A 27,099-nucleotide genomic window follows, 5' to 3' on the forward strand; every position below is an offset into this window, starting at 1 on the left:
CATTACAACATATAACCATCTCATGCATAAACTCATTATCATGACGAAGCCTATACCACATCATATGCATACCCTGCAAAACCAAGTTAGACGTCCTCTAATCGGTTTTAGCAAAATTTTAGTTACACGGGTAACTAGTTTTATCAAGTAATACTAGCTACCTACGTCCATAATTTAGGTGATTCTTGATGCTAGATTAAGTTTCAGGGTGTGTGAAAGAAGAGACTTAATTAATAGTCTCATCCCCCACACTAAACTTTGTCTAATACGCATGACCCCCTACAAGATCATCCATCTTTGGCACCCTATTGTGTATGTGACGGTTCACAATTCTCAACTATGGTGAAGCCCAAGGAACTGTTAGTAGATCATCCCGCCTGCACCCTCTGCGACTAGGAAGACGAGTCCATCAATCACCTTCTCGTGGGGTGCGTGTTCTCCCGCATTATTTGGCACGAAATTCTCTCCTGGTGCCGCCTTGTCACCCCACCGTTGGAAGACTACACAAGCTTCTTCGCCTGGTGGTCCGACGCGGCCGCAGCTTCCCCTCACTGCTTAAGAAAGGGACTCAACTCCATCATCGCGCTTTCTGCTTGGGCCATTTGGAAGCATCACAATGCGACTATATTCGACGGCCTGCGCCCCTCTACGAGAGACCTGACCATGGCTATCAAGGCGGATGCCCGGCTCTGGGTCAAGGCGGGCGCCACGGGACTTGCTAGCATTATTCCTGTAACCTAATCTGTATGTATGAGGGCTGAGCAACCCCCCTGCTCACCTACACCCTCACTGACGCCGGCTCGTGAACGTCTGTGAGGTTGCACCTTGTTCTTCTCTGTACTCGCAACTCTATACCCTCCTATCAATGAAATGATATGCTGCTAAGCGTATTCACCAAAAAAAGAGCCAATCGATTGTCAGAACCTTGTGAAAAGTGACACCATGCCGTCGATGAATTGAACCGAAACAACACTTGAGGGAAGCATAGCAAGAACATCAACCCTCACAATCACATGTGATCTAGACCCCCAACCTACACCTAATCATATAACTGCTCATGATGTCACTGTTGGGAAACATAGTAGAAAACGAAAAATTGCGCCTACAATCACCCAAGATCAATATGAAGATGCATAACGGGTTGGGATCACGATCGTCACCATCACCGAGTTGTAGCTGAAGAAGAATGCGACTGTGTAGATTATACTTGGAGTCCCTCAAACCGTTGATGAACGATCCCGCGAACCACCCACGAACATTCCCTCAAACCGAAGACTAAAAGTACAACCTCTCTACTTGGTTGCTAGTGTGCAACCTTGATGATTCGACAGCACTTTGCCCCAGAGCTAATCATCACCGGAGAATTAGAGGGAGGAGATCAGAACCACACGGGGATTCTAATTATGAGGACAAGGGGAATAGCCTAGCTCTAATTAGTCAACTAGGACCAACTAGAACTATAACTAGAATAACTAGAGGAGGCTCCAAACTTGTATGTCAAAAGAGCATAAATCCTCAAGTATATATAGGTTAGAGGGGAGAGGGAGGGCTGCCACCAAGGAGGGAAAAGCCTCCTTGGAGCACCGGCCAAGGGGGAGGAGTTGGACTCCTCCCCCACTCCCATTTGGCCTCCTTCCTTAGGAAACGAGGCACTTTCCCACTTGGGCCTTTTTGGCCCGAGTTGCTTTCCACCTCTTGGCATTTTTAGGCCCGTTGATATTAAATTAAATATATAAATGTTCTAAATACTTTTCGACCATTATATATATAATTTAACACCCCCAGAAACATTTTCCATCGATATATAATTTATCGGTAATACCCGGTATTCACTGAAACCCTTCTGGTGACCCTGACACGCTTCCGGGTCCTCTCGGAACTATTCCAAATATTAATGAAACAATTCCACAAATATATTCTCATCACTCTCGTCATACTAACACTTAGGAGATCATGATTGCCTTAAGTTTGTGACACCATAGGTTCGGTAGCTCATAGACATGAACGATATCGTTCGTTCAATGACCATCAATGGGATGGCAAACGTCCATATTGATACCTATGAGCACACGAATGATATTCGAGTAAACCTTTGGTTATAATGTGATGCTTACTTTGACTCACGATACTTTACAAAAACTGGGATGCATCGATATCCTCCTGAGTCAACACATGCTCACTATACTGAAATCCTCGCTACCGGTTTTGTTCTCTTTTCTCATTGTTGTGTTCCGGCATCCCCGTGACTTAGTCATCTGTGTCTGGATAGACGATGATGGATGATGTCACACTGAGAGGTCCCTAATGATATCTCTCCATTGTCAGAGTAGAAAATCCCACTCTTGAGCTATCTAGTCCGTTGTCAAACTTTTCGATGAACCTGTAAGTTGTCATTATGATCACCGTGTTACAGATGACGTTTGAGAAACCCCAAAGGCCACCGTACGGTACGAAGTGACTATGATACTCTCATTGTCTAAGGAGAAAAGTCACAAGTTAACACTTCGTGTTATTACAATTGAATACAAACGATATTAACTCAACTCATAACAAACAAGTTTGGGTCGATTCAATATGATCCTCCCTCTAACATCATAATCTCAACATTGTTTTAGGACTACTGTTACACTTAACGATATCCTAGGATCCGGTAAAGGTGATCACCAACAACACTTGACCTAGTCTTAGAGGTGGGACTAGGAACATTTATTTTATCCGTTTATCATTTCACACGTGCATATGAGTTTTTCACTGAATCGCATATTCCACGATAAATTGCATATTCTAGGATCATAGCAGTTATAACATGAAATATAAACACTAAAATTACGAATATGGAAATATAATAATACAATATTATTGCCTCTAGGGAATATTTCCAACAAGCACCCCAGTGTCAAACTAAGCAATTGTATCATATTTTTTAACGCGCTTCAACATTTTCAACTCCACTCAATACATGAGCATGGGCCATGGATAAGGTGATGAAGATTGCCTACCAATGGTTTCCTTCCATCAGAGTACCGGAAAAGGCCTCTAGATGGGATTGGTTTTGGAACGAAGGCTTGAGGCGGTGGAAGAATTAATTTGGTTCTCGCTTCGAGGGTTTTGGAACACATGGGAATTTATAGGCCATAGATTAGGGCAAATGGAGCACCAGGGCCCCCACAAGCTTGCTTGCGTAGACTCGCATTTACTTGCCTGTTCTTAATAGTCCTAAATATAAATATATGCACATGTTATCATTCTTGTTTATGTTTATCTGCTTAGCTTACTATGTGATGTCGGAAGAAACAAAAGAGATAGTTGACAACATGGAACTCACTACTAGAACCACATGTACGTGAAAAGACATGTGGTACGTCGTCATTTTCGCTGGCAATATTGGAACACTTGTGCAAATGTACGCACATGAACCAAGTTCTGTACTATACAAGGCACTAACGCACACTCTGACCGAGACCAACGTTAAGAAGAAATTGTTGGTAATAATTTTATTTGTGTTGGCGTTCATTACACATCATTTGTTATTTAAAATATGTCATCATGCCATGCAACAATCGTGTTATTGCAACATAGACTCCCTATTCATGTTCTTCCTGATCAGATGGATCGACATGGTGAAATGAGAATTGTTATATTTCCTGATGTTGAATATGGTCGTTATACTCGACGTTAGGAAAAAGATGGACGCCTCATCGTAATGGATGACTGGAAGGATTTACTTTCCTTGTCCAAATTGACATTTGGAGACAGACAGTTCTCCGTGATCCACCATGGAGGTGTTGAGGTTATCCTCTTTGTTAAACCCATGCCTCAACAATCTATGTAATCTGATGGAGAGTAGTTCTATGTTGTTGATGCTCGAACACTCCTACTCGTGATTGCGCTACTTCTGTGAATGATGTTGCCGACATACCAAATGTTTGTTCCATGTCTAAACTTGTAATGCTATATTATTATATATGATCATATTTTCCTGTGCATGCTTTATTTAAGAATTAGTATGGCATCTCATAGTTTAGTAAAACGATAGCATAAATGAAAAAATGTAATAGATTTCATTACGAGCATCTCAACTAATATCCATTAGATAAACCCCAAACTTTGCTTTCAAGCCCACTCCACCATCTTTTTGCTCCCAACATGCCAAACATCTCAATACCCTGAAAATTTGATTCTAATATGTTATAAACTCTGCCATGGCAGAAATTATAAGGTACCACATTATGAACACCGACTCGTCATTTTTTAAATCATTTTTCTCACCAGCCGACCATTTTTTTGACACTATGAACCGTCCCAGAAAATGGACATGTGTTGTGACGCCTAAATGCATCGCCGAAGTTGGCTAGGGCGTTGCCCTGGAGGAAAACACCTCGTGACCATGGACCGCCATAGAAAATGGTTTTAGGCAACGATTCCTGTTTCATCACTAAATAGAGCAAATTTTATAGTGAAGAGGCAAACTGAAGGATAAGATCCCGTAACCACAATTTTTTTACCATACAGATCAGATGACATATAACAACAATACCCAAGAGCTTTAATTAAGCTTCCAAGCTATGGATGGAGCTTACCTTGCAAGGTGGATGAACTTCTTAGCTTGGAGGTCGAGATCTGCAACTGAGTAAGACCAGGGCGGTGCCACAAGATTGATCTATAGCGGAAGCGGGAAGGGGTGAATGTTTCGGCAAAAGACTGCACTTGAAAGAGCATGGTACCCCATGTTTAGTTTTGCTAATTGATGACAATCCCTATGGACTAATGGTTTCCTGAGTTGTATTTGAAGGGTTTGTCCATAGGCATTTCTTGAAGACCATTTGTTGGTTTCAAGGTTATTATAAGAAGATTATGTGTTGACCAAGGTGCTATTCAAGGAGTTATCCAAAGATTGGTCATGTGAGAGTTGAAACTATTGCAAGTATGCCTTGAAGAAGAAGATTGTTTGAACATTCATATCTACCTTCAAGACATCATCTTTATGAAGAGAGGAGATAAGTTACACGTTTGATTGAGACTAAGTTAATGATGGTTTCAAGTTGATGAACACACAAGGCATAGAAGATGTATCGTGTGGGATCAAGTGATCTCATGGTATGTTAAGCATTGTCCATTACGTTTTGTGTACTAGCTCATGGTCTATGTGATAGTTCTTTGTGGGGTTAGGTATGTTTCCATGGGCATGCATCAAAAGAAAGATATCATATAACCCATGGAGGCGTCACAACGAGCTACAACAAGCGACGATGAGTTTTCACTTGAACGTCATCAGCGGGTGCTACGACCGGTGGCGAAAATTGTTGCGACCCCGCGGGGCAGGATGATGTGGCGACGCACACGTTGAGCTATCACCGGCGATGATGTTTTTGCTGCAACCGTCGTTGGCTTTTGCTACAACCGATGACGATAATTGTTGCGGCCATGACAAGAAGGTGTTTTTGCGACCAACTTTGTGTCTTCCTTAGTGGCTAGAGGGACATCGAGCGCAGGCGGCCGACAAGTGCGGAGGCCATCATGTGCGCAAACTGATTGTCAATGCGCGCAAGACGCAGAGGGAAAGGGTGATGAGGCAAAGGACGCATTTGGTAGCCTACATTAGGCCCAGCCAGGCCTGCACGGGGATGAAAATGGGCTGTTTGGATGCATGTGTTTACCGTTTGGCCCGCATAGCATGAACCTCAATGCACCCCTCGGACTGGCCCGCTAGGAACGGCCGAATCGACCGTTTCTAGGGAGCCAGGTTTGAGCGATGTAGGGGAGGGGAACACCGCGTCGTGCCGCACAGAGAAGGGAGATGGCGGGAGCGATGGCGCATCTCTGAAAAAGAGGCAGGACAAATTCGACTCATCGCCTGCCAATTCGGTCGCCCTATATATCGAGGTCACCGCCACGGCAAAACTCCCGCCACCATTTCCCTGCTCTCGAGCTTTCCTTCTAGCGCATATCCACTTCGACGACGAGGTAAGCGTCGCATCTACTCCGGTGATAGGTTGACTATGGCGGCGGGTCGACTCCTCCTCTGCGCGGAGGTGCCAGGCACCTCCTCTGAGGCCGTTCTGATGGCCTATGTAAGTTCAGTCACCACCTCCTCTCTTCTAGTTCTAGCTAGATCTGTCTATATGCTAAGGTTAGGTCGTTCGATCTGTTTGACTGTGATGTTGTGGTAGCTAGTTGTGATTAATTTGGAGCATGCTAGGGGTTGTTTCCATGTGGGCAGGTGTTGGTAGTTAGTGGTCATGGATGAATCAGTGGTATGCTAGTGTGCAAGTGTTGAACAAGATCATGCATGTGTCCATAATTAGTGCTCAGTTATGTTGTGGTATGCTTTAGCTGTGGTACGCTTGTGCATGTGTTACTGCTAGTTTGATCTGTCCATGATGTAATTCTAGTTTGATCTGTCCAAAATGTACTGCTAGTTCAATCTATCCATGTTGTACTGCTAGATACTGTCCAAGATGTACTGCTAGTTCGACCTGTCCATGTTGTACTGCTAGTTCATACCGTCCATGTGTAGTGTCTTGTGGTGTTGATGACACTTACGTTTGTAGGACATGACCACACAAGAATTTAGTCAGGCCATCATGCTGTCCGAGAGCCGGATCCCGCCGTCCTACGTCGAGGACTCCAACCTCCTATGGAACATATGCCTCTTGTTTCAGATGTTTTCGAGGTTCTGCCTATGGTTCCTCCATGTGTGCTGGCTCAACCCAATGTTGTTGCTCAAAAGGCAGCAACAAAGAAGAAGGAGAATGGCAGGGGGAACAACATGAAATGGCAGCTGTTCCTCTCCACTTTTGTGCTTAACAAAATGTGTGAGATCATAGCTAGTGGGGTTAGGACTAACAAGGGCTTCAAGGAGGTGCACTTGAACCTTGTTGCAAAGCAGGTGTTCGACTTCTGTGTACAGGAGGTCACCTCGACCCAGGTGTACAACCACTTGAGGAAGTGGATAGCTCGATGGATCCAAGCGTCCAAGCTCAGAGACCTTACCGGTGCTTCGTGGGATGAGGACACCTGCTCGATCCTTCAAGAGGGGCAAAGCACTACCAAGGCCATGTAGCGATTAGCTCAGAAACCATGCCATTCTAACAGACCACCAGTTCAAGCCTATGAACCATTTCCATACTAACTAACCTGTCGACCCTGTTTCTTCTTAGGCTCACCCCAAGGACGCAGAGTTCCTCAACACCCCTATCCAGAACTACTACCAGATGCAACAAATCTTCTCTTTCGGGCTGGCAACTGACAAGCATGCCATGGGCTCTGGTCAGCCGCTGGGCCCGTTGATGCTGGAGTATCCAGACACCCAGGAGTCAGACACCATCAACGTTGATGCTCCTAAGAAGGATGCCGAGCATGTTCCTGTGCTTGATAGGAAGAGGAAGTGGGCAGGCTTCATGGAGGAGGAGCTGAGCGTCTTTAGCAGCATGACTGAGGCAGGTGGGCACCGCCATCAGGGAGAGCAAGAGTGTGGACGTCCACCCTAAGCTCTACAGTGTCGTCATGTATCAAATTGGCTTCAGCCTAGAGGCTCTCATGGTGACTCTCGGCCACCTACTGGACAACAAAGCTCAGTGTGTTGGGTTTGTTGCCATGGGAGCAGACCACAGGGTGCTCTGGCCGAGGACCTGGCTGGGCAAGCACTACTATTAGTGCTACTTCTGCTGGTGGCGATGGCGTGCATGATCCTTGACGGCGATGGCGACAAGGATGACGACGACGATGACGACATATATTTTTCGTAGTTAGGGCTTGAAAACAATCTTATGGTGTGTATATTTTGGTGAGGTGGTATATACTAACCCCTCACAGTGATCCTCGCGGTGATCACGAACTTGCGATGGTAGGATGACACCCTCTTTTGGATGTGGTGGTAGGATGACACCAAAGTAGTGCTAGGTTGAACTTGCTATGATCATGCATACTTACTAATGCTATTCTCCTTCATTGTTTGCTCCTAGAGTTCTTCATTGCTTGCTGTTTGTGTGTTCCAATGCTTGTTGCTTGAACTTGTTGCTCGTCTGCACTCCCAGGCTAAGGGGTATGTGGTGTTCGAAGGTACAGTTCCAAGGGTTTACAGTTCATGGGAAGTTTGCAACAAACAAGTTTCAGGGTACAACGACATCAATCACTGAGGAGGGTTTAAGACTAGGCAGGCGGCAGAAGATGCTTACTCCAAATATGTGCGAGAGCATTCACGCAACAAGGTTGAGGTTGGCAAGAAGATGGATCAACCGTTAGGGCTGAATAACTTCATCATCTTCGTCCAGTTCATCGTCATAGCGGTGTTGTGGCGTTGGTGTGCTTGGTGTGATCATGTGTAAGGTGTAGTAGTATCGGTAAGCTCACCAAGTATGATACAAGGTGAGCACAACTCTATGCTCGTATGTAACTAAACAACGTGCACCCGTGTGAGCACATACAATGTGAACAACCAAACGCGGTGCGTAGAGACATTGTTACGACGCAGGAAGAGGACATGCAAGCAACCAAACTAAGTGCAGATGTTGATTTTTGACCTGCATTTGCTCAGTCAGGCCCAACTGAAACAAGTATGCAAATGTGTAAAAAATGATGCAGGTAACCCAAACCGTTTGGCCAAATCCAACGGCCCACACGATTCACATCTGCCACGCCGATCAACAGGTGCCTACTGCTGCCCTCGCGTGACAGCCAAACAAGTTGGGGTCGGAATTGTAAAATGAAATCCGTGAACTCCAACCCAAAATGATGTGAACCAGTTAGCCACGTGTCACATGTGGTCCAGCTACGACAGTAAGTCAACAGGCCATTGACGCATGGGCCCATCTTGGACCCAAAACTGAGAGATTTCCCGTGCTCTCCCTCCTCTAATCACTTTCCATTCCAAACTTTTCCGTCTCCCTCCAAACTCCCGATCCGCGCCAACCCCCCAAAATTCCCCTCCTCGTCCTCCATCTGACGGCATCGGGCCCCTCCACGTCACCGATCCACGGCCTAACCCTCCCCACCAATCACGCACCACCCTTTCCTTCTATATAATCACACCACCGTCCCCGCGGGTACACCATTCTCCACATTCCTCCCTCAATAATCCGTCCGACTCCGGCAATCTCTGCGGCAACCACTGTATCCTCGCGTCCACCGTCCGTAGCGACCAGAAGATGAGTTCTGCCGGCGGCGGGAGGGGCAAGGGCAAGGCGGTGTCCAAGACCGTCTCGCGGTCTTCCAAGGCCGGCCTCCAGTTCCCCGTCGGCCGCATCGCCAGGTACCTCAAGATCGGCAAGTACGCCCAGCGCGTAGGCGCCGGCGCCCCCGTCTACCTCTCCGCCGTCCTCGAGTACCTCGCCGCTGAGGTAACCGCTTCAACCCTCTCCGCGTTTCCGTTTCGTTACCCATCGGCATTCTCCTGTTCCGTCCCCTCACGGCTATTCGATTCTTTGTTTTTCTTCTCTTCAGGTCCTGGAGCTCGCCGGCAACGCTGCGCGCGACAACAAGAAGACCCGGATCGTGCCGCGCCACATCCAGCTGGCGGTCCGCAACGATGAGGAGCTGAGCCGGCTTCTGGGCGCGGTCACCATCGCCGCCGGTGGTGTGCTGCCCAACATCCACACCACGCTGCTCCCCAAGAAAGTCGGCAAGGGCAAGGGCGACATCGGCTCCGCATCCCAGGAGTTCTAGAGCCTCGCAGATCAAACCAGCATCATCACAGAAGATTTGAGGACTCTGTTCTTTTTCTAGTATGGCGATGCTTTAGGTTGTTAGATTAGTTCTCGTCAATGTTTTGGTTGGTGTATCGATGATGAATCTGGTTGGAATTTAATACTGGCAATCTGGTTCTTGTTATTACTCATTCTGATATGTCAACATGAAAACATCTTATTGATCTTTATGGTGCGGAATGAATGGTGAAACCATATTTTTACAGTTTTAGTCTGAATGAATGTTGATGGCCTGTTGTCGTTCCATAGAGTATTTTCTGGCAGTCTTCATGTCTTCAGTCGTGCCTAATTCGCCAAGATTCAGAAAGGTGCGATGGTACTATTTCTCACCAGTTTCAGGGTAAACTTCCAGGATGCCAAGATAGCTCCGCCAAGACAACCCCCTTCAGAAACCCTGTATAATGTACTTCCTTCCGAATTACTTGTCACACATATTGATGTATCTAGATGTATTTTAGTTCTAGATACATCCATCTCAGCGACGAGTAATTTGAAACAAAAGGAGTAGCAGTTAAGCGTAGAATCTTGCAGACTAACAAGGATAAAAGAAACAGTAAAAATGTTACCAATCATTTTAGCAATATAGTGAGCACATCATACTGTTCATCCCAACAAATGAATTCATAATTGCAAGGTAGCTATGTACTGTTTTTCTAGTATGATGATGCTTTAGGTTGTTGGATTAGTTCTGGGTGAATGTTTTGTTTGGTGTATCGACGATGAATCTGATTGGAATGGAATACTAGCAATCTAGTTCTCGTTGTTACTCCCTGTGATTTGTCAATGTGAAAAGGTCTTGTAGCGATCCAAGACGGAAGCGGTGACGGAGACGGCAGGGACTTGATCTGCTGGATGTGGACGCCTTGGGATGGCGGCGACGCTGATGGGAACGAGGTCGTCGCACTCCCTTCGTAGGGCATCCCATACTGGGCGACGGAGCTGTCCGGCGGTGGCTGCTGCAGCTGCAGCGGCTGCTGTGCTATCGCGCCGGGCGCGACGGAGGCCGCTAGGAGCGGCGGCTGCCACTGCAGCCAGGGCTGGGCGGTGGTGGCGATGGATGGCAGCTGCAGCGGCCCGCGAAGGCCGCCTGGTGCGGCGGCTGCCACGACAACCATGGCGGCGCGGGGACGGCGATGGGCGGCGCAACCGAGTGCGGCCCGTAGGACCCGGCCAAGAACATGTGGATCTCCTGGACCGACTGGGTTAGGTCCCGCCACACCCCGAACACCTCCTCTCAGGTGAGGACGGTGGGGGCGGGCGCGACAGAGGATCCCGGCACGGGCAGGAGCGGGGTGACGGTCATTGTGGTCGCCGGAGGCGACAAGGTGACCGGCAGCGGAAGAGACGGGCTTGGCGGCGGTGAAGACATGATCGAACCGAACCTAGCTGATACCAAATTGTTATGGCGTTGCTTGAAGGAGGGCGCGAGAGGGCCGGCCGGGGGCCTTTTTGCCCATGGCCGGGCAGAAGGGAAGGGATTTCCTTCTTAATTCTTGCTTGATTAGATTGATACATCTACTCTTTTTATATAGAGAAGTTTACTTGACTCTCAAGCAAGGCTTACTTGACCCCTAAGCAAACGACCCTTATCTCTAATTAACCCTAAAACTAATAGGCCTATTAGGCCCATTACGTACTCTAACAGATTATAAGTTCAATTTGCATCATTCTCAGCATTTTCAGTAGTCCTCCTCAGTTGGTTCGGGGCTGCAGGATGCCAACACAACCCGTACCAGAAATCCTCTACAATGTACTCCCTCGGTTCCCAAATATAAGTCTTTTTAAAGATTTTAACGAGTGCCTACATATGAAACAAAATGAGTGAATCTACACTCTAAAATATGTCTATATACATTCATATGTTATAATCCATTTAAAATGTCTAAAAAGACTTATATTTAGGAACGGAGGGAGTAGCAGTCATGCATAGAATAATGTTAGTAATATAGAGCACAAAACAAACAAGTTGTACACTGTTACCCATCTGACCAATCATTTTTTAGCAATATAGCAAGCACAGAATATTTTTTTTTCAAAACGGAGGCATAAGGTTTGCCTCATCCATTAAATAAGGGAGAATAGAGTTAAGAGTTATACAACACACTCATATACACGGCATGACAATTACTCACGCAAAATTATATGCCCTAGTCTTTTCGCGCCTGTGGTGACCCAAAGTTTGGCCTCCTCCAAGATGGTGCGAAGTAGGATGGGTGGTGGTGCGGATTTGTGTGGAAAACCCGATCATTCCTCTCATTCCAAATGGTCCAAGTGACAAGCATGGTGAGGGAGGCAATAGCTGCCGATTGGGGTTACGGTTGTCGGTTCTTCTGTCCCACCACTCGTAAACGGATGTGTGAAGGTGCCAGTCGGATGTGTCCAATTGTGTGAGTCCAAGCTTCGCGATGACAGATCTCCAGAGCCTAATAGTGTACCGACATTTGAAGAAAACGTGTGCGCCCGTCTCTTGTTCCCTTTTGCAGAGAGGGCATGGGACATGGCCAATCACGCTTCTTCAAACGATCGGCGATCCAAATCCTATATTACTCCCTGTGATTTGTCAATGTGAAAAAATCTTGTCAATCTGCATGAAACGGAGGTGCTAGTTCTGTTTAGTCTGATTAATGAATGGCGCTGGACTGTTGTGATTCTGTGGATTACTTTCTGGCCCGTGGGCGTTCTTCTGTTAAGCGAATGCCCAAGTTTGTTCTTGCTGGCAAATGTGATTGTTCAGCTCAGCTATTTGGTGTTTACCCCAACAGTAATTCATGATGATGTATGAGTGCTCTTTCGTAGATTGAATATAAGGTTTAGAATCCTTTTTAGCACTGAAACATCTGCGTATCTTCAGTCATGGCAAGATTCAGAAATGCGACGGTACTATTTCTTTGAAGCAAGTTTGTAAGCTTCTTCCCCTCCACACACACACAAAAAAAAGGCATGCAAAACTTCCTGAATGTTTCTGAGAATATGATTGTAAGTTCAATTTGCTCCATTCTCAGCATAAATTGTTCACTAATCCTCCTCAGTTGGTTCGAGGCTCCAGGATGCCAACACAACCCAGACCAGAAATCCTCTACAATGTAACAGTCATGCATAGGATAATTTTAGCAATATAGAGCACAGAACAAACAAGCTGTACACTGTTACCCATCTGACCAATCATTTTTTAGCAATATAGCAAGCACAGAATAATTTTCATCTCAAGACAATATGTAGTCTTTGTTTATTCTGTGTATCCTGGTTGTAAATTACAGAGGGAGCCGGTTGAATCAAGTGCAGTGCGTAAATTATCACAACGCAAACCTAACCCTTAAGACAAAGCGTAGTTCTGTTCCTCTGTATTCTGGTATTACACTATTGGCTATTACGACCCTGTTTTCTTCGCTTGAATTATCTTTTTTTGACAGGAACTTGAATTATCTTCTCACCTATATGAATGACCAACACTCACAGCTTTTACCTCAACGCATCCCAGGAAGATGCCGTACAACTTGGTGCTATGTAACACTTCAAAGAGAGACAATTCCTTGTGCTTTTGTCAACTTTGAAGTGATGTTGAGATCCCTTTTGGCCCTCTTCATAGTGTTTTCACGTGGTTCAGAAAGGCCCTTCTTTGCATTTCTCTACATACATGAGCAAAAGCAGGACAACGAAACCAGTAGTTGTTACAACGAAACCACTGTACAACCATATTTCTGTGGAAACTGGAAAGCAATCCTTGCGTCCTAGTGCTATCGGCGCAGGACGCACGGATATTTGCTCATGATGCAAAGGTAGTGCCAATGCAAAAAGTAGCAAATTCAAAATGAGAGAATACAACTCTCAGTTTAGTTATCACCAAGCACTGGAAAGAAGTCTATAACACATCCCAGTACTGGCCAAGTAACAACTGTAACATCCTACCAGCTCAAGGTCCATCGTGCAGGCCGATATGATAAAACAACACAAACAGGAAATCCCCATATACCCTTAATGCTTGCCCTGACAGCAAAACATCCAGCAATCACCATGCTACAGAACTTCAAAGACGAAACACATGAACATCAACAGCAACAAGAACAAACATATTACCAGAATGCAAGCAAAAATTTGATTTCATTGCATAGTACCAGCCGATTCATCATATGTGATGCAGCTAAGATAGCGACCTGACCATTTCGAGTGCCATACTAGCATGCAAATAGAGGATCAACACCGAAAAAAGAAAAAGAAAAGTGCACTCCTTCAATGGCCCCTGGCAGCATAGATCAGGGAGATTGCGGCCACCATGGTGGTGGTGGCGGCATACACCCACGCCCAGATACCACCCTTGTTCTTCTTCTGCGCTTCAGCCACTGCGAGCTGCAGCACGTCAGCCTCACTGGTAAGGGCCTCGATCTTCCCATTCTTTTCCTTCAATGCAAACCTCAACTCTCCAATCTCACTGTCCATTTTACCATTGCAGTTCTCCAGTGCCTTGATTTTAGACATCAGCTTCCCTGCTTCAGCCTTCTCAGCATCCAGTGCTTTCTGAACTGAATTCTTCTCGCTCTGCAGGCGTGACTGCTCGGTATCAAGTTCATCACATGATGTTTGGAGCTGTGACATGGAAACATGGAGCTCCTCCAACTCAGCCCTCAGCTTAACGGTCTGAGCATCCTTCTCACGTGTCACCCCCTCGGCTGCCTCCTTGTCAGCCTGGATTTCCTCCACCTTCCTCTTGAGGCTCTCCAATTCCTTCACGATTTCAGTCTTCTCAGCATCGAATGCCTTGGAAGCAACCTCCTTTGCCTTCGCCAACACACCCAATTCCACCCTGAGCCTCTCAACCTCTTCTGCAGACATGCTGTGTTTCTTCTCTGCTTCAGCAACCTCTGATTGGAGCTTATCACTTTTGCCCTTCAACAAATCAAGCTCCCTCTTCTTTGCCATTACTTCAGCCTCTAATCCCCCTGTCTTAGTCACAGACAATGCGAGCTCTGTTTCCAAAGAGGCCACCCTTGCATCCATCTCAGCCTTCTTGGATCCCAGCACCTTCAGTTCCTCCACCTTCGCCTTAAACTGCCCCTCCATTTCCACCCGGAACGCCTCAGATTCTTTTTTGAATTCCTGGAAGCTTCTCTCCACCTCTGCCTTCTGGCAGGAGACCACCCGAACCGCCTCCTTTGTGTCCTCCAATTGCTTCATGAGTTCGCCATTCTGACTCAACAGCTCGGAATTGTTGCCCTCCAACTCTGCCATCATGGCCGACAGGCTCGCGACCTTGTTGGATATGGACGCCACCTCCGCCTCCTTGACCTGGAGAAGTTTCAGGAACCGTGCCTTCTCCCCAGCGACCGCCTCAAGGCGCGCGCTGGCATCGTCCTTGGCGCCCGCCTCGAGCGCGGCCTTCGATTCCGCGAGCCGGAGGGAGTCCTGGACGGCGGCGAGGCGTGACCGGAGCGCGGATGCCTCGTCGGCCGCGGCGCGGAGGGGCGCGGCGAGGGCGGCTTGCGCGACTGCGCGCTCGGCGGCGTCGAGCGCGTCGCCATCGGCGGAGATCTCCTCGAGGCGCGCCGTGAGCGCCGCCACCTGGCCGCGCCGCTCGACCGCCTCCTTGAGGAGCATGGAGTTGAGCGTCTTGAGCTGCTCCGCTTTCCGGTCCCGTACCGGCGATGAGTCCCGCTTCTCCTCCATCCCCGGCGCCAGCACCGGGGCAGCGTGGTTGCCGTTGCCGTTGGACGCGGCGGCGTGACTGCCGTTGCCATTGCCGTTGGCGGCGTCGTTGCCGTTGGCGGCGGCGGCGGCGGAGGAGGAGGAGGACTTTTTCTTGGCCATGTCTATCCTAGGGTTCGCGTGTGGCTGAAATGAGACGGTTCCCGGTGCGGATTTATGCAGCGGGAGCGTCTCGCTGACCCGTGGGTCCACCGTTTTACTGGCCCACATGCCTGCGAGAGAAGTAATGGTGGGTCCGTAGGTGAGAGATGCTGCGAGACGACCGTCGGGTGGGCGAGAGGGTTTGAATGGAAACGAACGGACGGCCTAGATGAGCCGTAGCGCGCAGGCTTATCGCGTGCCGCGGCGCATTGAATCGCAGGCCAGAAAATACGTGTGTGACGCAGAGCGAAGGAATAGCCCGTGCGAGGGAATCTCCGGTGCTTGGCTTGCTCTTGTTTGTTTGTTTTTTTTCTCCTATATAAAAAAACTGATGCTCTTGTTTTCTCGTCATTTTTGTAAGGAGCCTAGTAAGCGTTTTGACAGAATTATTATGGAGTCTGATTTTTCTTTCTTGAGGCCATTGAGACTATGAATGGAGGAGAATTCTCATCAACAGTAGTTGTTCCATACTTTGAGGATATTTGTATTCAGCTTACTACTCCCTCCGCCCGAAAATACTTGTCATTAAAATGGATAAAAGGAGATGCATCTAGACGTATTTTAGTTCTAGATACATATCTTTTTATCCATTTTGATGACAAGTATTTTCGGATGGAGGGAGTACTTTCAGTAGAGTTGAATTCTTGTTGTGTAATAGGGATGCTAATTCTGCTGCTCATGGTTTAGCTAGGGAGGCTGGTCACAATCACAATGTTTGGGTTGATGGACCTCGAGTGGCCGTGAATCCCCTAGTTCTATTATTTTCTTACTTGTGGATTATGTAACAACTACTCCCTCTGTAAAGAAATATAAGAGCGTGAGAGTATTTTCTTTTCATGATATAAAATATTTGATAACAATAAAGTGAGGCATGATGACATTCCCTCGAATCAAAAATAAAAGGACATATATGTAGAACCGAAAATGATACATACACGAGCTCTACGAAGCAATTACGTAAAGTTTCTTATTTATTTTCTCTAGTCAATGTGTACGTGCAATGCACGTTAATTTGAAAGTATATTAAGTGTATGCGGATATTAAGTAGAATATTATTTGTGTGTTATTATGTGATTAATACTATATTTGGCATGAAATTAACTGCACGTTAAACGTGTTGAGCGCTCGACATTGAAGTAATTTAGGTCGTTGGATTGACATGATTTAACAGTTGAGATTAATTGGATCTGCCCCTTTGGGTTAAGAAGCCTAGTAAGCGTTAAACGTGTTGAGTGATGAGGATACATACCTGGGATAGGGTCATAGGCCCGACCTATTCGTCCTACCCAAGGTCACTAACCAAGAAGACAAGAAGGTCAAGAGACTCCGTGATACCCCCGGTCAAAGGTGCCGAGTGCAATCCACTCGACACCATGTCACTCGGGAGTCTCCCAACCTATAGTCACTCGACTAACACGAGAATCACTCGACCTCTCGAAGACCAGGAGTCACCCAGTGTACAACGGTCGCGCATTCACTCCATAGTCTTTAAGGCCATTAATAGCACTTAAGGTTGGCGTTACCAGTAACGCCAGCACTTTATGTACATTTAGTCCCTTGTAATGGAGGGCGGGAGAGGTCCTGGCGAACTCTATATAAGCTACCCTCCTCCTCTGGCACAGGGGTTCGCACCCCCTGTAATATCACTCACATAATCCAATCGACCGCCTCCGGGCACCGAGACGTAGGGCTGTTACTTCCACCGAGAAGGGCCTGGACTCGTAAACTCCATGTGTACACCTTCGCCATAGCTGAGATCTTGCCTCTCCATACCTACCCCCCTTTCTACTATCAGACTTAGAACCACGACAGTTGGCGCCCACCTTGGGGCAGGTGTCTTAGCGACTTATTGGTGAAGTTGCAAGTTTTTCCGATCATCATCATGGTTTCTGGCGGCGAGATAGTTGAGGGCCGCGAGATCCGTCTCGGCGTGCTCATTTTCGTCGCCGACGACTCGGCGTGGCTTTAGGAAGCTCCGCTCGATGTTGAGGCGCTCCCCGTCTGAGGGGCGACGCACTTTCGCGCGTGCGTTCGTGGCGTTCTTCTTCGGCAGCCGTCGACCCAGTATCGGTCGGCTCCGGTGACATCTTCCCTCCCCGCTATTCGCCGCCGCAAGCGATCCGCTCGGTCGCGGCTTCAGTGGTGGGTGAAGCATGCGGTGGCTCGATGTTCGGCCACTCATCAAGTTGCGGCAATCGAGCCCGATGAAACTCTCCACGGCCTGTTCGATCTGTCGACTGGCTCCGCGGAGACGGCATCCGAGTGCGATAGCAGCGATCCTGCGGCTGAAGTCCTGATGGTCGATGGTCCGCGTGGCCCACCTGGCTTTCGCCGCGAGGACGGCGAAGAGGCTGGCGGCGATCCATCACGGGTCCACGAGGAGTATCATCCCAAACCTCTCTCTTCGCACCAGAGAGAGGATCTTCGTCGCTGCAACATGGACGCACTTCACACGCCCATCGTTGGAGAAACTCCCGAGGCTCGGGCCTTGGAGGAGGTGCGCTTGGCTAATTTGGCTGAGCGCACTCGACTGGAGAACTTGCAGCGTGCTCTCGACGAGCGAGCCCGGGAGCGAGTCCCTGAGTCCAGTCGACGACAGCTTTTCCCGCCTCCACCTAAGATATACCGTACTCCGATTCAGAACCTCACTGCTGTGGCCCGAATTGTAGAGTCGATTCAACCTTCCTAGTCAGAGGCTGGCCGAGGGTTGGAGCAGATCCGGGCCTTGCTCTGAGCAGCAGGAGAGCAGAATTCTGTGGTGTCTCAGTCGCGGAATAGGATACACAGCAGATCCGTGGTAGTAGATACAGTTCAGTCGGCCCATAGCCCAAGATCGCCCCCGCGGCGTGAAGGCCGTGGGCAGTACGATCGTCAGTTTGATCGCGACAATCATCGTCGAGTGCCAACGCCTCCTCCGAGGAGTGCGTCATACGTGCCTCGATAGAACGATGACATACGCCGTCACAGGGACGAGCGCAGAGCTCCAGTCGACCCAAGGGAGCCGGGCTTCGATGCGAGATCCATTCTCGTCCAAGGCCTAGTCGACCGGAATAGAGCGCACAGAGAAGGCCTGGGCAGAGATCGTCCGAGTGGCAGCAGATTACATGTTTCAGGCCCAGAGTGTTTCAGCAGGCCATCAGGACAGTAGTGATTCCTCCCAACTTCAAATTGGCAACAGGAGTCAGTAAGTTCACTGGAGAATCCAAGCCTGAAACTTGGCTTGAAGATTACCGAGTGGCTGTGCAAATTGGAGGTGGAAACGATGAGATAGCAATGAAGCATCTCCCTCTTATGTTGGAAGGGTCAGTCCGAGCGTGGTTGGCTCAGTTGGCCCCGGACAGTATACACAGTTGGGAAGAGCTATCTCAGGTGTTCGTAAGAACCTATGAGGGCACGTGCAAGCGGCCAGCAGGGCTTCCCGAGTTGCAGCATTGTGTGCAGAAGCCGAATGAGACTTTGAGGGACTCATTCAGAGGTGGACCACTTTGCATCACACCGTTGAGAATGTATCAGAGCATCAGGCAGTGTGCGCTTTCAAGGAAGGCGTCAAGTATCGAGAGTTGGTTCTGAAGTTCGGTCAGACTGGGGATATGACTCTGACCCGGATGATGGAGATAGCCACCCGGTATGCTAACGAAGAAGAAGAGGATCGACTCCGTAGCGGGAAGAGTAAACCAGTCGGCCAAGAGGCTGGTGGAGGTGGTTCCAGTCGAAAACAAAAGCGTAAAGCTGAGCCAGCGGCACCTAGTGAGTTTGCAGTAGTGGCTCAAGGAAAGTTTAAGGGAAAACCTAAGGGGCCCTGGCCCCACAAGAAGGTAAAGGATCAAGCCAAAAATGATGTGCTGGATTTGCCGTGTCACATCCACACGAAGAAAGATGAAGAAGGTAATTTGATTTACCCAAAGCATACCACTCGGCAATGTCGACTCTTGATCCAACAGTTCCGGGAGAAACAACCCAATGAGAATGAGAAAGAGTCGGACATAGATGAGGAAGAGGAAGAAGACGATGGTTACCCCAAGGTCAATTCCACTCTCATGATTTTCGCTGATGTTGAGAGCAAGAGTTGGTTGAAGGTTATCAACGCAGAGGTGAATATGGTTGCTCCGGTGACAACGACCACGTACCTGAAAATGGTCCCAGACAGCCATCACATTCGACTAGTCAGACCATCTTGCTCGCGTAGTCACCCCTGGGAGGAAAGTGCTGGTGGTCGACCCGGTGATCGGTGGCACTCGACTGACTAAAGTGCTGATGGATGGTGGTAGCGGTCTGAATATCCTGTATGCTGAAACCTTGAAGGGGATGGGCTTCCCGATGTCCAAGCTTAGCAAGAGCAATATGAGCTTTCACAGCGTTATCCCCGGAAGAAAGCCGAATCACTTGCCCAGATCACTCTCGACGTGGTTTTCGCTGATTCCAAGCATTATCGTAAGGAAAAGTTGACATTTGAAGTCGTGGATTTCTAGAGTGCTTATCACGCCATCCTAGGGAGGCCGGCATACGGACGTTTCATGGCTCGACCGTGCTATGTGTACCTCAAGCTGAAGATGCCTGGTCCCAAAGGTGTGATCACAGTCACTAGCAATCCGTAGAAAGCAAAAGAATGTTTCCAGAAAGGTTCCAAAATCGCCGATGCATAGATGGCGGCGGTTGAATTCCAGGAGTATCAGAAGAGTGCAGATCCAAGTGATTTGCTCCGAGCCAAGAAGCCTACTACAGACACTGCATTTCAGTCGACTGGTGAAATGAAACTGATTCATATTCACCCGACCGACCCCAATGCTACCCCGACTCATATATCAACAACACTCGACAACAAATAGGAAGAAGCGCTCATCCAGTTCCTCCGTGAGAACAGGGACATCTTCGCATGGAAACCCTCTGACATGCCAGGTGTACCCAGAGAACTGGCTGAGCACCGTTTGCATGTCGACTCCAAGGCAAAACCCGTCAAAGAGCACCTTCAGCGGTCCGCCATCCAGAAGAGAAAAGCAATCGGCAAAGAAGTGGCTCGACTATTGGCAGCAGAGTTCATCCGTTAAATCTACCACTCCGAGTGGCTTGCCAATGTCGTCATGGTCCCCAAGAAGGACGATTCACTTCGTATGTGCATTGATTTCAAGCATATCAATCGGGTCTGCCCGAAAGATCACTTCCCTCTCCCCCGTATGGATCAGATTGTTGACTCGACTGCGGGGTGTGAGCGCCTCTCTTTCCTAGATGCGTATTCCGGGTATCATCAGATCCGACTATATGGCCCCGATGAAATAAAAACAGCTTTCATCACCCCATTCGGGTGTTTTTGCTATGTCACCATGCCATTCGGTCTTAAAAATGCCGGAGCCACGTTCATGAGAATGATCCAGAAGTGCCTGCTCACCCAAATCAGTCGGAATGTGGAGGCGTACATGGATGACATCGTGGTCAAGTCTCGCAAAGGTTCCGACCTATTGACTGACCTCGCAGAAACCTTTGCCAACCTAAGAAGGTACGATATCAAGCTTAATCCGTCAAAGTGCACATTCGGAGTTCCAGGAGGAAAGTTGCTCGGTTTTCTCGTTTCCGAACGAGGGATCGACGCCAATCCAGAAAAAGTTGATACCATCCTCTGAATGAAACGCCCCGTGTGAGTGCATGACGTTCAGAAGCTGACTGGTTGTTTGGCCACCTTGAGTCGATTCATTTCTCGTCTCGGAGAAAAGGCCTTGCCTCTTTACCGACTGATGAAGAAATCTGATAAGTTCGAGTGGTCTGAAGAAGCTGATGCAGCGTTTGCAGAGCTCAAAGCCCTGCTTTCCACCCAGCCGGTGCTCGCTGCGCCAATCAGCAAAGAGCCTTTACTGCTTTACATTGCAGCCACTAGACAAGTTGTCAATACAATACTCACGGTCGAGCGAGAAGAGGAAGGAAAAGCTTACAAGGTTCAACGCCCAGTTTATTATCTCTCTGAAGTTTTGACTCCGTCCAAGCAACGATATCCTCATTATCAGAAGCCTGTCTATGGAATTTACATGACCATGAAGAAGGTTGCACATTACTTCTCTGATCACTCTATTACAATCGTCAGCGACGCACCGTTGTCTGAGATTCTGAATAACAGAGATGCAACTGGTCGAGTAGAAAAATGGGCGATTGAACTCCTTCCACTGGACATCAAGTTTGAGGCAAAGAAATCTATCAAGTCCCGAGCAATCGCGGATTTCCTTGTCGAGTGGATTGAGCAGCAACTACCGACTCAAGTTCACTCGGAACATTGGACTATGTTCTTCGATGGCTCCAAGGTGCTAAACGGATCAGGTGCTGGAGTAGTATTGGTGTCCCCCCGTGGAGACAAGCTTAACTATGTTCTCCAGATTCATTTTGATTCTTCCAATAACGAAGTAGAATACGAAGCACTTTTATATGGGTTGCGTATGGCCATTACACTCGGTGTCCGTTGCCTCATGGTATACGACGACTCAGATTTGGTGGTTAATCAGGTGATGAAGGAATGGGATGTCAGAAGTCCAGCCATGACTGGTTACTGCAATGCTGTTAGGAAGCTGGAAAAGAAGTTTGAAGGGTTGGAACTTCACCATGTACCCCGATTGAAAAATCAAGCTGCAGATGAGTTGGTGAAGATAGGTTCAAAGAGAGAGGCCATTCCCCGCAATGTGTTTTTGGAACATATTCATTCACCTTCAGTTCAGGAGGATCCCTTCATAGAAGAGTCGCCACAGCCCAAGAGCGACACAGATCCGACTGAAGTTGAAATCCCAGCCGTGGTCGACTTAGTCATGGAGGTTCTGGTCATCACTCCCTACTGGACAGTGCCGTACATTGCATACATTCTTAGGAAAGAACTTCCGGAGGATGAAGAAGAGGCTCGACAGATCGTCCAGCGATCTAAGGCCTTTACTGTGATAAAGGGGCAGTTGTTCAGAGAAAGTGCAACTAGAGTTTGCCAGAAGTGCATCACGCCAGAGGAAGGTCGAGTGATCCTCAATGATTTTCACTCGGGAACCTGTGGTCACCACGCGTCCTCTCGGACCATCGTGGCCAAAGCATACCGAGCCGGATTTTACTGGCCGCGGGCCAACGAGATGGCTAAGGAAATAGTGGACAAGTGTGAAGGCTGCCAGTTTTACTCCAACATGTCTCATAAACCCGCGTCAGCTCTGAAAACAATTCCACTAGTCTGGCCTTTCGCCGTTTGGGGACTGGACATGGTTGGACCTCTGAGGACGGGCAGGAGTGGATTTACTCATGTGCTGGTAGCAGTCGACAAGTTCACCAAATGGATCGAAGCCAAGCCCATCAAAAGCCTAGAAGCAAGCACATCTGTGAGCTTCATCAGGGAACTTATATTCAGATATTGTGTCCCTCACAGCATCATCACAGATAATGGCTTGAACTTCGATTATGAAGAATTCAAAGCCTTTTGCGCCTCCCAAGGCATGAGAGTCGACCACGCTTTGGTCGCTCATCCTCAGTCGAATGGGCAGGCCGAGCGGGCAAATGGATTGATTCTAAAAGGATTGAAACCTCGGTTGATGCATGACCTGAAACATGCAGCAGGAGCTTGGGTCGATGAGCTCCCATCAGTACTTTGGGGATTGAGGACAACCCCTAACCGGTCGACTGGGAGGACTCCATTCTTCTTAGTCTACGGAGATGAAGCTGTGCTCCCCAGTGATTTGCTCCAATATGCACCTCGGGTCAAGCTCTTCTCAGAGGAAGAAGCAGAGCAGGCTCGGCAAGATGCAGTCGATCTCCTAGAAGAGGAAAGAGAGATGGCTTTGATCCGGTCGACCATTTACCAGCAAGACTTGCGTCGATTCCATGCCAGAAATGTGAGGGGTCGGGCATTTCAAGAAGGAGATCTGGTTCTTCGAGTGGACCAGCAGAGACCTCATAAGCTCGCTCCTGCTTGGGAAGGCCCTTTCGTCGTCACCAAGGTGCTCCACAACGGAGCATACCATCTCTTCAACATCGAACATAATAAAGATGAGCCACGCGCCTAGAATGCGGATTTGCTCCGCCCTTTTTACTCTTAAAATATCTAGGCTGATGAGATGTAATAAGAAATACTTCTTAGTTTGGCTATCGAAAGACATATATTACTTTCTTCCAGATGATTGTTGTTTATTTCTTTTGTACATATCACCTTTGCCGCGAATCTATTTCGCCTGAGATGAAGTGATAAAATCCTACCGAGTGGTGAGTCTACCTCCCACTCGGGGGCTTAGCTGCAGCCCAGTGCTCGCCTAAGTGATAAAATCCTACCGAGTGGTGAGTCTGCCTCCCACTCGGGGGCTTAGCTTCAGCCCAGTGCTCGCCTAAGTGATAAAAATCCTACCGACTGTGGAGTCTGTCTCCCACTCGGGGGCTTAGCTGCAGCCTAGTGCTCGCCTAAGTGATAAAATCCTACCAAGTGGTGAGTCTGCCTCCCACTCGGGGGCTTAGCTGCAGCCCAGTGCTCGCCTAAGTGATAAAATCCTGCCGAGTGGTGAGTCTGCCTCCCACTCGGGGGCTTAGATGCAGCCCAGTGCTCGCCTAAGTGATAAAAATCCTACTGAGTGGTGAGTCTGTCTCCCACTCGGGGGCTTAGTTGTAGCCCAGTGCTCGCCTAAGTGATAAAAATCCTACCGAGTGGGGAGTCTGTCTCCCACTCGGGGGCTTAGCTGCAGCCCAGTGCTCGCCTAAGTGATAAAAATCCTACCGAGTGGTGAGTCTGTCTCCCACTCAGAGGCTTAGCTGCAGCCCAGTACTCGCCTAAGTTTGAAAAATCCTACCGAGTGGCGAGCAATCCTCCCACTCGGGGGCTTAGCTGCAGTCCAGTACTCGCCTATGTTTGAAAAATCCTACCGAGTGGCGAGCAATCGTCCCACTCGGGGGCTTAGCTGTAGTCCAGTACTCGCCTAAGTTTGAAAAATCCTACCGCATGGCAAGCAATCCTCCCACTCGGGGGCTTAGCTGCAGTCCAGTACTCGCCTAAGTTTGAAAAATCCTACCGGGTTGCGAGCAATCCTCCCACTCGGGGGCTTAGCTGCAGTCCAGTACTTAAGTTTGAAAAATCCTACCGAGTGGCGAGCAATCCTCCCACTCGGGAGGCTTAGTTGTAGTCCAATACCCGCCTAAGTTTGAAAATTCCTACCGAGCGGTGAGCAACCCTCCCGCTCGGAGGCTTCTCTACAGTGCCTTGCTAATGAGCTGATCAATGCTACTCAAGGATAGCCCGATCGGTCGACTGGAACGTCAAGACCATTGCTGAGTGCCTTGATGATGAGCTGATCAATGCTACTCAAGGATCGCCCGATCGGTCGACTGGAACATCAAGACCATTGCTGAGTGCCTTGCTGATGAGCTGATCAATGCTGCTCAAGGATCGCCCAATCGGTTGACAGGAACGTCAAGACCATTGCTGAGTGCCTTGCTGATGAGCTGATCAATGTTGCTCAAGGATGGCCCGATCGGTCAACTGGCCATTCTCCTCCAGAAGCTGCATCAAGTAAACAGACAACAGTCCGAGAGAAAAACGAATTTTGTTCAAAGACAGACGCAATATACGAGATGATAAACCCAAAGGTTCTTAACCGCAGAATAAAGTGCTCGGGCATCAGGCCCGAAGGAGTTTTAACGGTTACAAAATCACTCGGCATTCTGAGGCGAATAAAAGTGAGGCATAATGTTTTTCAGTCACTCGGTGGGAGAAGGACTGGCCGGATCGCAGAAGCTGTCGAGGTCGATGCTGTCGGTGATGCGAGTGACTGCCTCGAGGAAGATGTCCATGAAGTCCTGGAAGGAGTGCTTCTTAGTGTTCGCCACTTTGAGAGCTGCCAGCTTGTCTTCCTTAGCCTCCTTGTAGTGCACTCGGACCAAAGTTAAGGCAACATCGGCACCACAGCGGGCTGAAGATTTCTTCCACTCTTGCACTCGGCCTGGAATCTGATTTAGTCGAGTCATCAGAGACTCGAGGTCTTGAGACAGCTCCGTCCGAGGCCAGAGTTCAACATCCACTTGAGCCATCGCCGCCTTCAGCCGAGCAAGATAAGCAACCGCACCATCTAAGCGCGACTCCAATCGAAGCAGATTCATTGCAATGTCATCTTTCACAGGACAGTTGATGGGGTCGAGACCCGTCTCAACCCGCCCAGTTTCAGCCTCAAAGTCCTGACACAGTTCTGTCCCATTGCAAAAAGTGACGAGTCGATGGCATGACAACAAAGCTTAGTCGGCAACAAATTAATTACGATCGACTGATCATACCTTCAAGCTTGAGAACAAGTTTGGCAGTGAGTTGCTCCAGATAGGACTCTAGCTTGTCTGTCTTGGTCTTGACGCTGCCACTTCAGTGGTCAGATTCTCCTTGTCCTTCTTCAGCTGCTCGACTTCTCGATTAGTGTCCGAGATGGCAGTCTTCAGCTTCGCGTTCTCCTCCTCCAATTTGCTGACCGACGCCAGCTTCTGGTCCGCAAGCTTCGTCTTCTCGCGTGCTTCCTTCTGAGCAGCTGCCAGATCCAGATCCTTCTGCTCCAAAGCCTCCTTCATCCTCTCTAAAGAAACAACACTCTTCAGACGAGACTGAAGTTGGCGATTTTCACTACACACATCTGCTTGTGTGAAATCACTCGGTTCAAAGAGACTGAAAGAAAAACCACTGCGAAGTATGAAGCTACAAAGCAGATAAAATGGTCGAGTTATTACCTCCCATGATGGCCGTTTCTTCTTGAGCAGTCTTCAGATTCTTCTTCGCAAGTTCGAGGTCAAGTTCAACGCCGATATGCTTCTTCTTTAATTCGGTGAGCCGAGCACCAAGATCACAAGACCTCTGCAGCCAGAAATACAGACATGTCAGTCGACAGTGAAGGAGAAGAATTACTCTAAGACTACTGATGAATCAAATATTCAAGAGTAGTCTCGGGGACTACACCAAGTGGGTGCACTTAGCGTGCCCCCATTGGATCAGATCGATACTCAGTGAGAGTTGCCCAGCATGATTTAGAAAAAAAAGAGAGAGAGATACATCATTAGACCTCAGTCGACTGCCAGCAGCCGACCGTGGTCTCAGGGACTACACCCAGTGGGTGCACTCGGCGTGCCCCCACTGATTCGAAAAGCGCAGAATTGAAGATTTACTGAGTTCTAAACGAAGGAACACCCAGTGGGTGGTCAGATATAAAGCAACACTCAAAAGCTCAGTCGGAATTTTGCTGACCTAAACATTGGTCTGAAGGGCAGTGCTGGCGTTGTAAGCTACCTGACTAGCTTCATGCATCACTTTCACCTGCTCCATGACAAGATTCACCTGGCGAAGAGCTTCCCTAGCGGCGCTCGGCGAGTCGTCTGGAGTTTGATATGTAGCAAAGAGGGACGGCTCCAGAATGGTCGAAGTAGTTACCGGGTTGGACGAGTGGAGTTGCACCGGTGCAGCAGGTGTCTGTGCAGTCGACCCTGACGGACGATCAGTTGTCAACGGGTTAGCGAATGTGACATTGGTCCGAACTATCACCTCAGGCGCCGGTGTTGACTGAGGGACTTGGACCTCAAGCTTCCTCCTGCTTGAGCCTCCACT

General features: G+C 48.5%; 2 protein-coding genes across 2 annotated transcripts; one reads left to right on the forward strand and one right to left on the reverse strand.

Annotated features, from left to right (window-relative positions):
* The first annotated feature begins 9,044 nt into the window (after positions 1-9,044).
* On the forward strand, positions 9,045-9,874 carry LOC123115855 (probable histone H2AXb). The gene is made up of 2 exons (XM_044536931.1): positions 9,045-9,338; positions 9,442-9,874. The coding sequence occupies exons 1-2, from the start codon at positions 9,147-9,149 to the stop codon at positions 9,661-9,663; spliced, it is 414 nt and encodes a 137-aa protein (XP_044392866.1). The 5' UTR covers positions 9,045-9,146; the 3' UTR covers positions 9,664-9,874.
* Positions 9,875-13,774: 3,900 nt separating this feature from the next.
* On the reverse strand, positions 13,775-15,539 carry LOC123110844 (myosin-3). The gene has a single exon (XM_044531466.1). The coding sequence runs from the start codon at positions 15,501-15,503 to the stop codon at positions 13,932-13,934; it is 1,572 nt and encodes a 523-aa protein (XP_044387401.1). The 5' UTR covers positions 15,504-15,539; the 3' UTR covers positions 13,775-13,931.
* Positions 15,540-27,099: the final 11,560 nt, after the last annotated feature.

This window comes from Triticum aestivum, chromosome 5B, assembly GCF_018294505.1.
Source record: "Triticum aestivum cultivar Chinese Spring chromosome 5B, IWGSC CS RefSeq v2.1, whole genome shotgun sequence".
NCBI lineage: Eukaryota > Viridiplantae > Streptophyta > Magnoliopsida > Poales > Poaceae > Triticum > Triticum aestivum.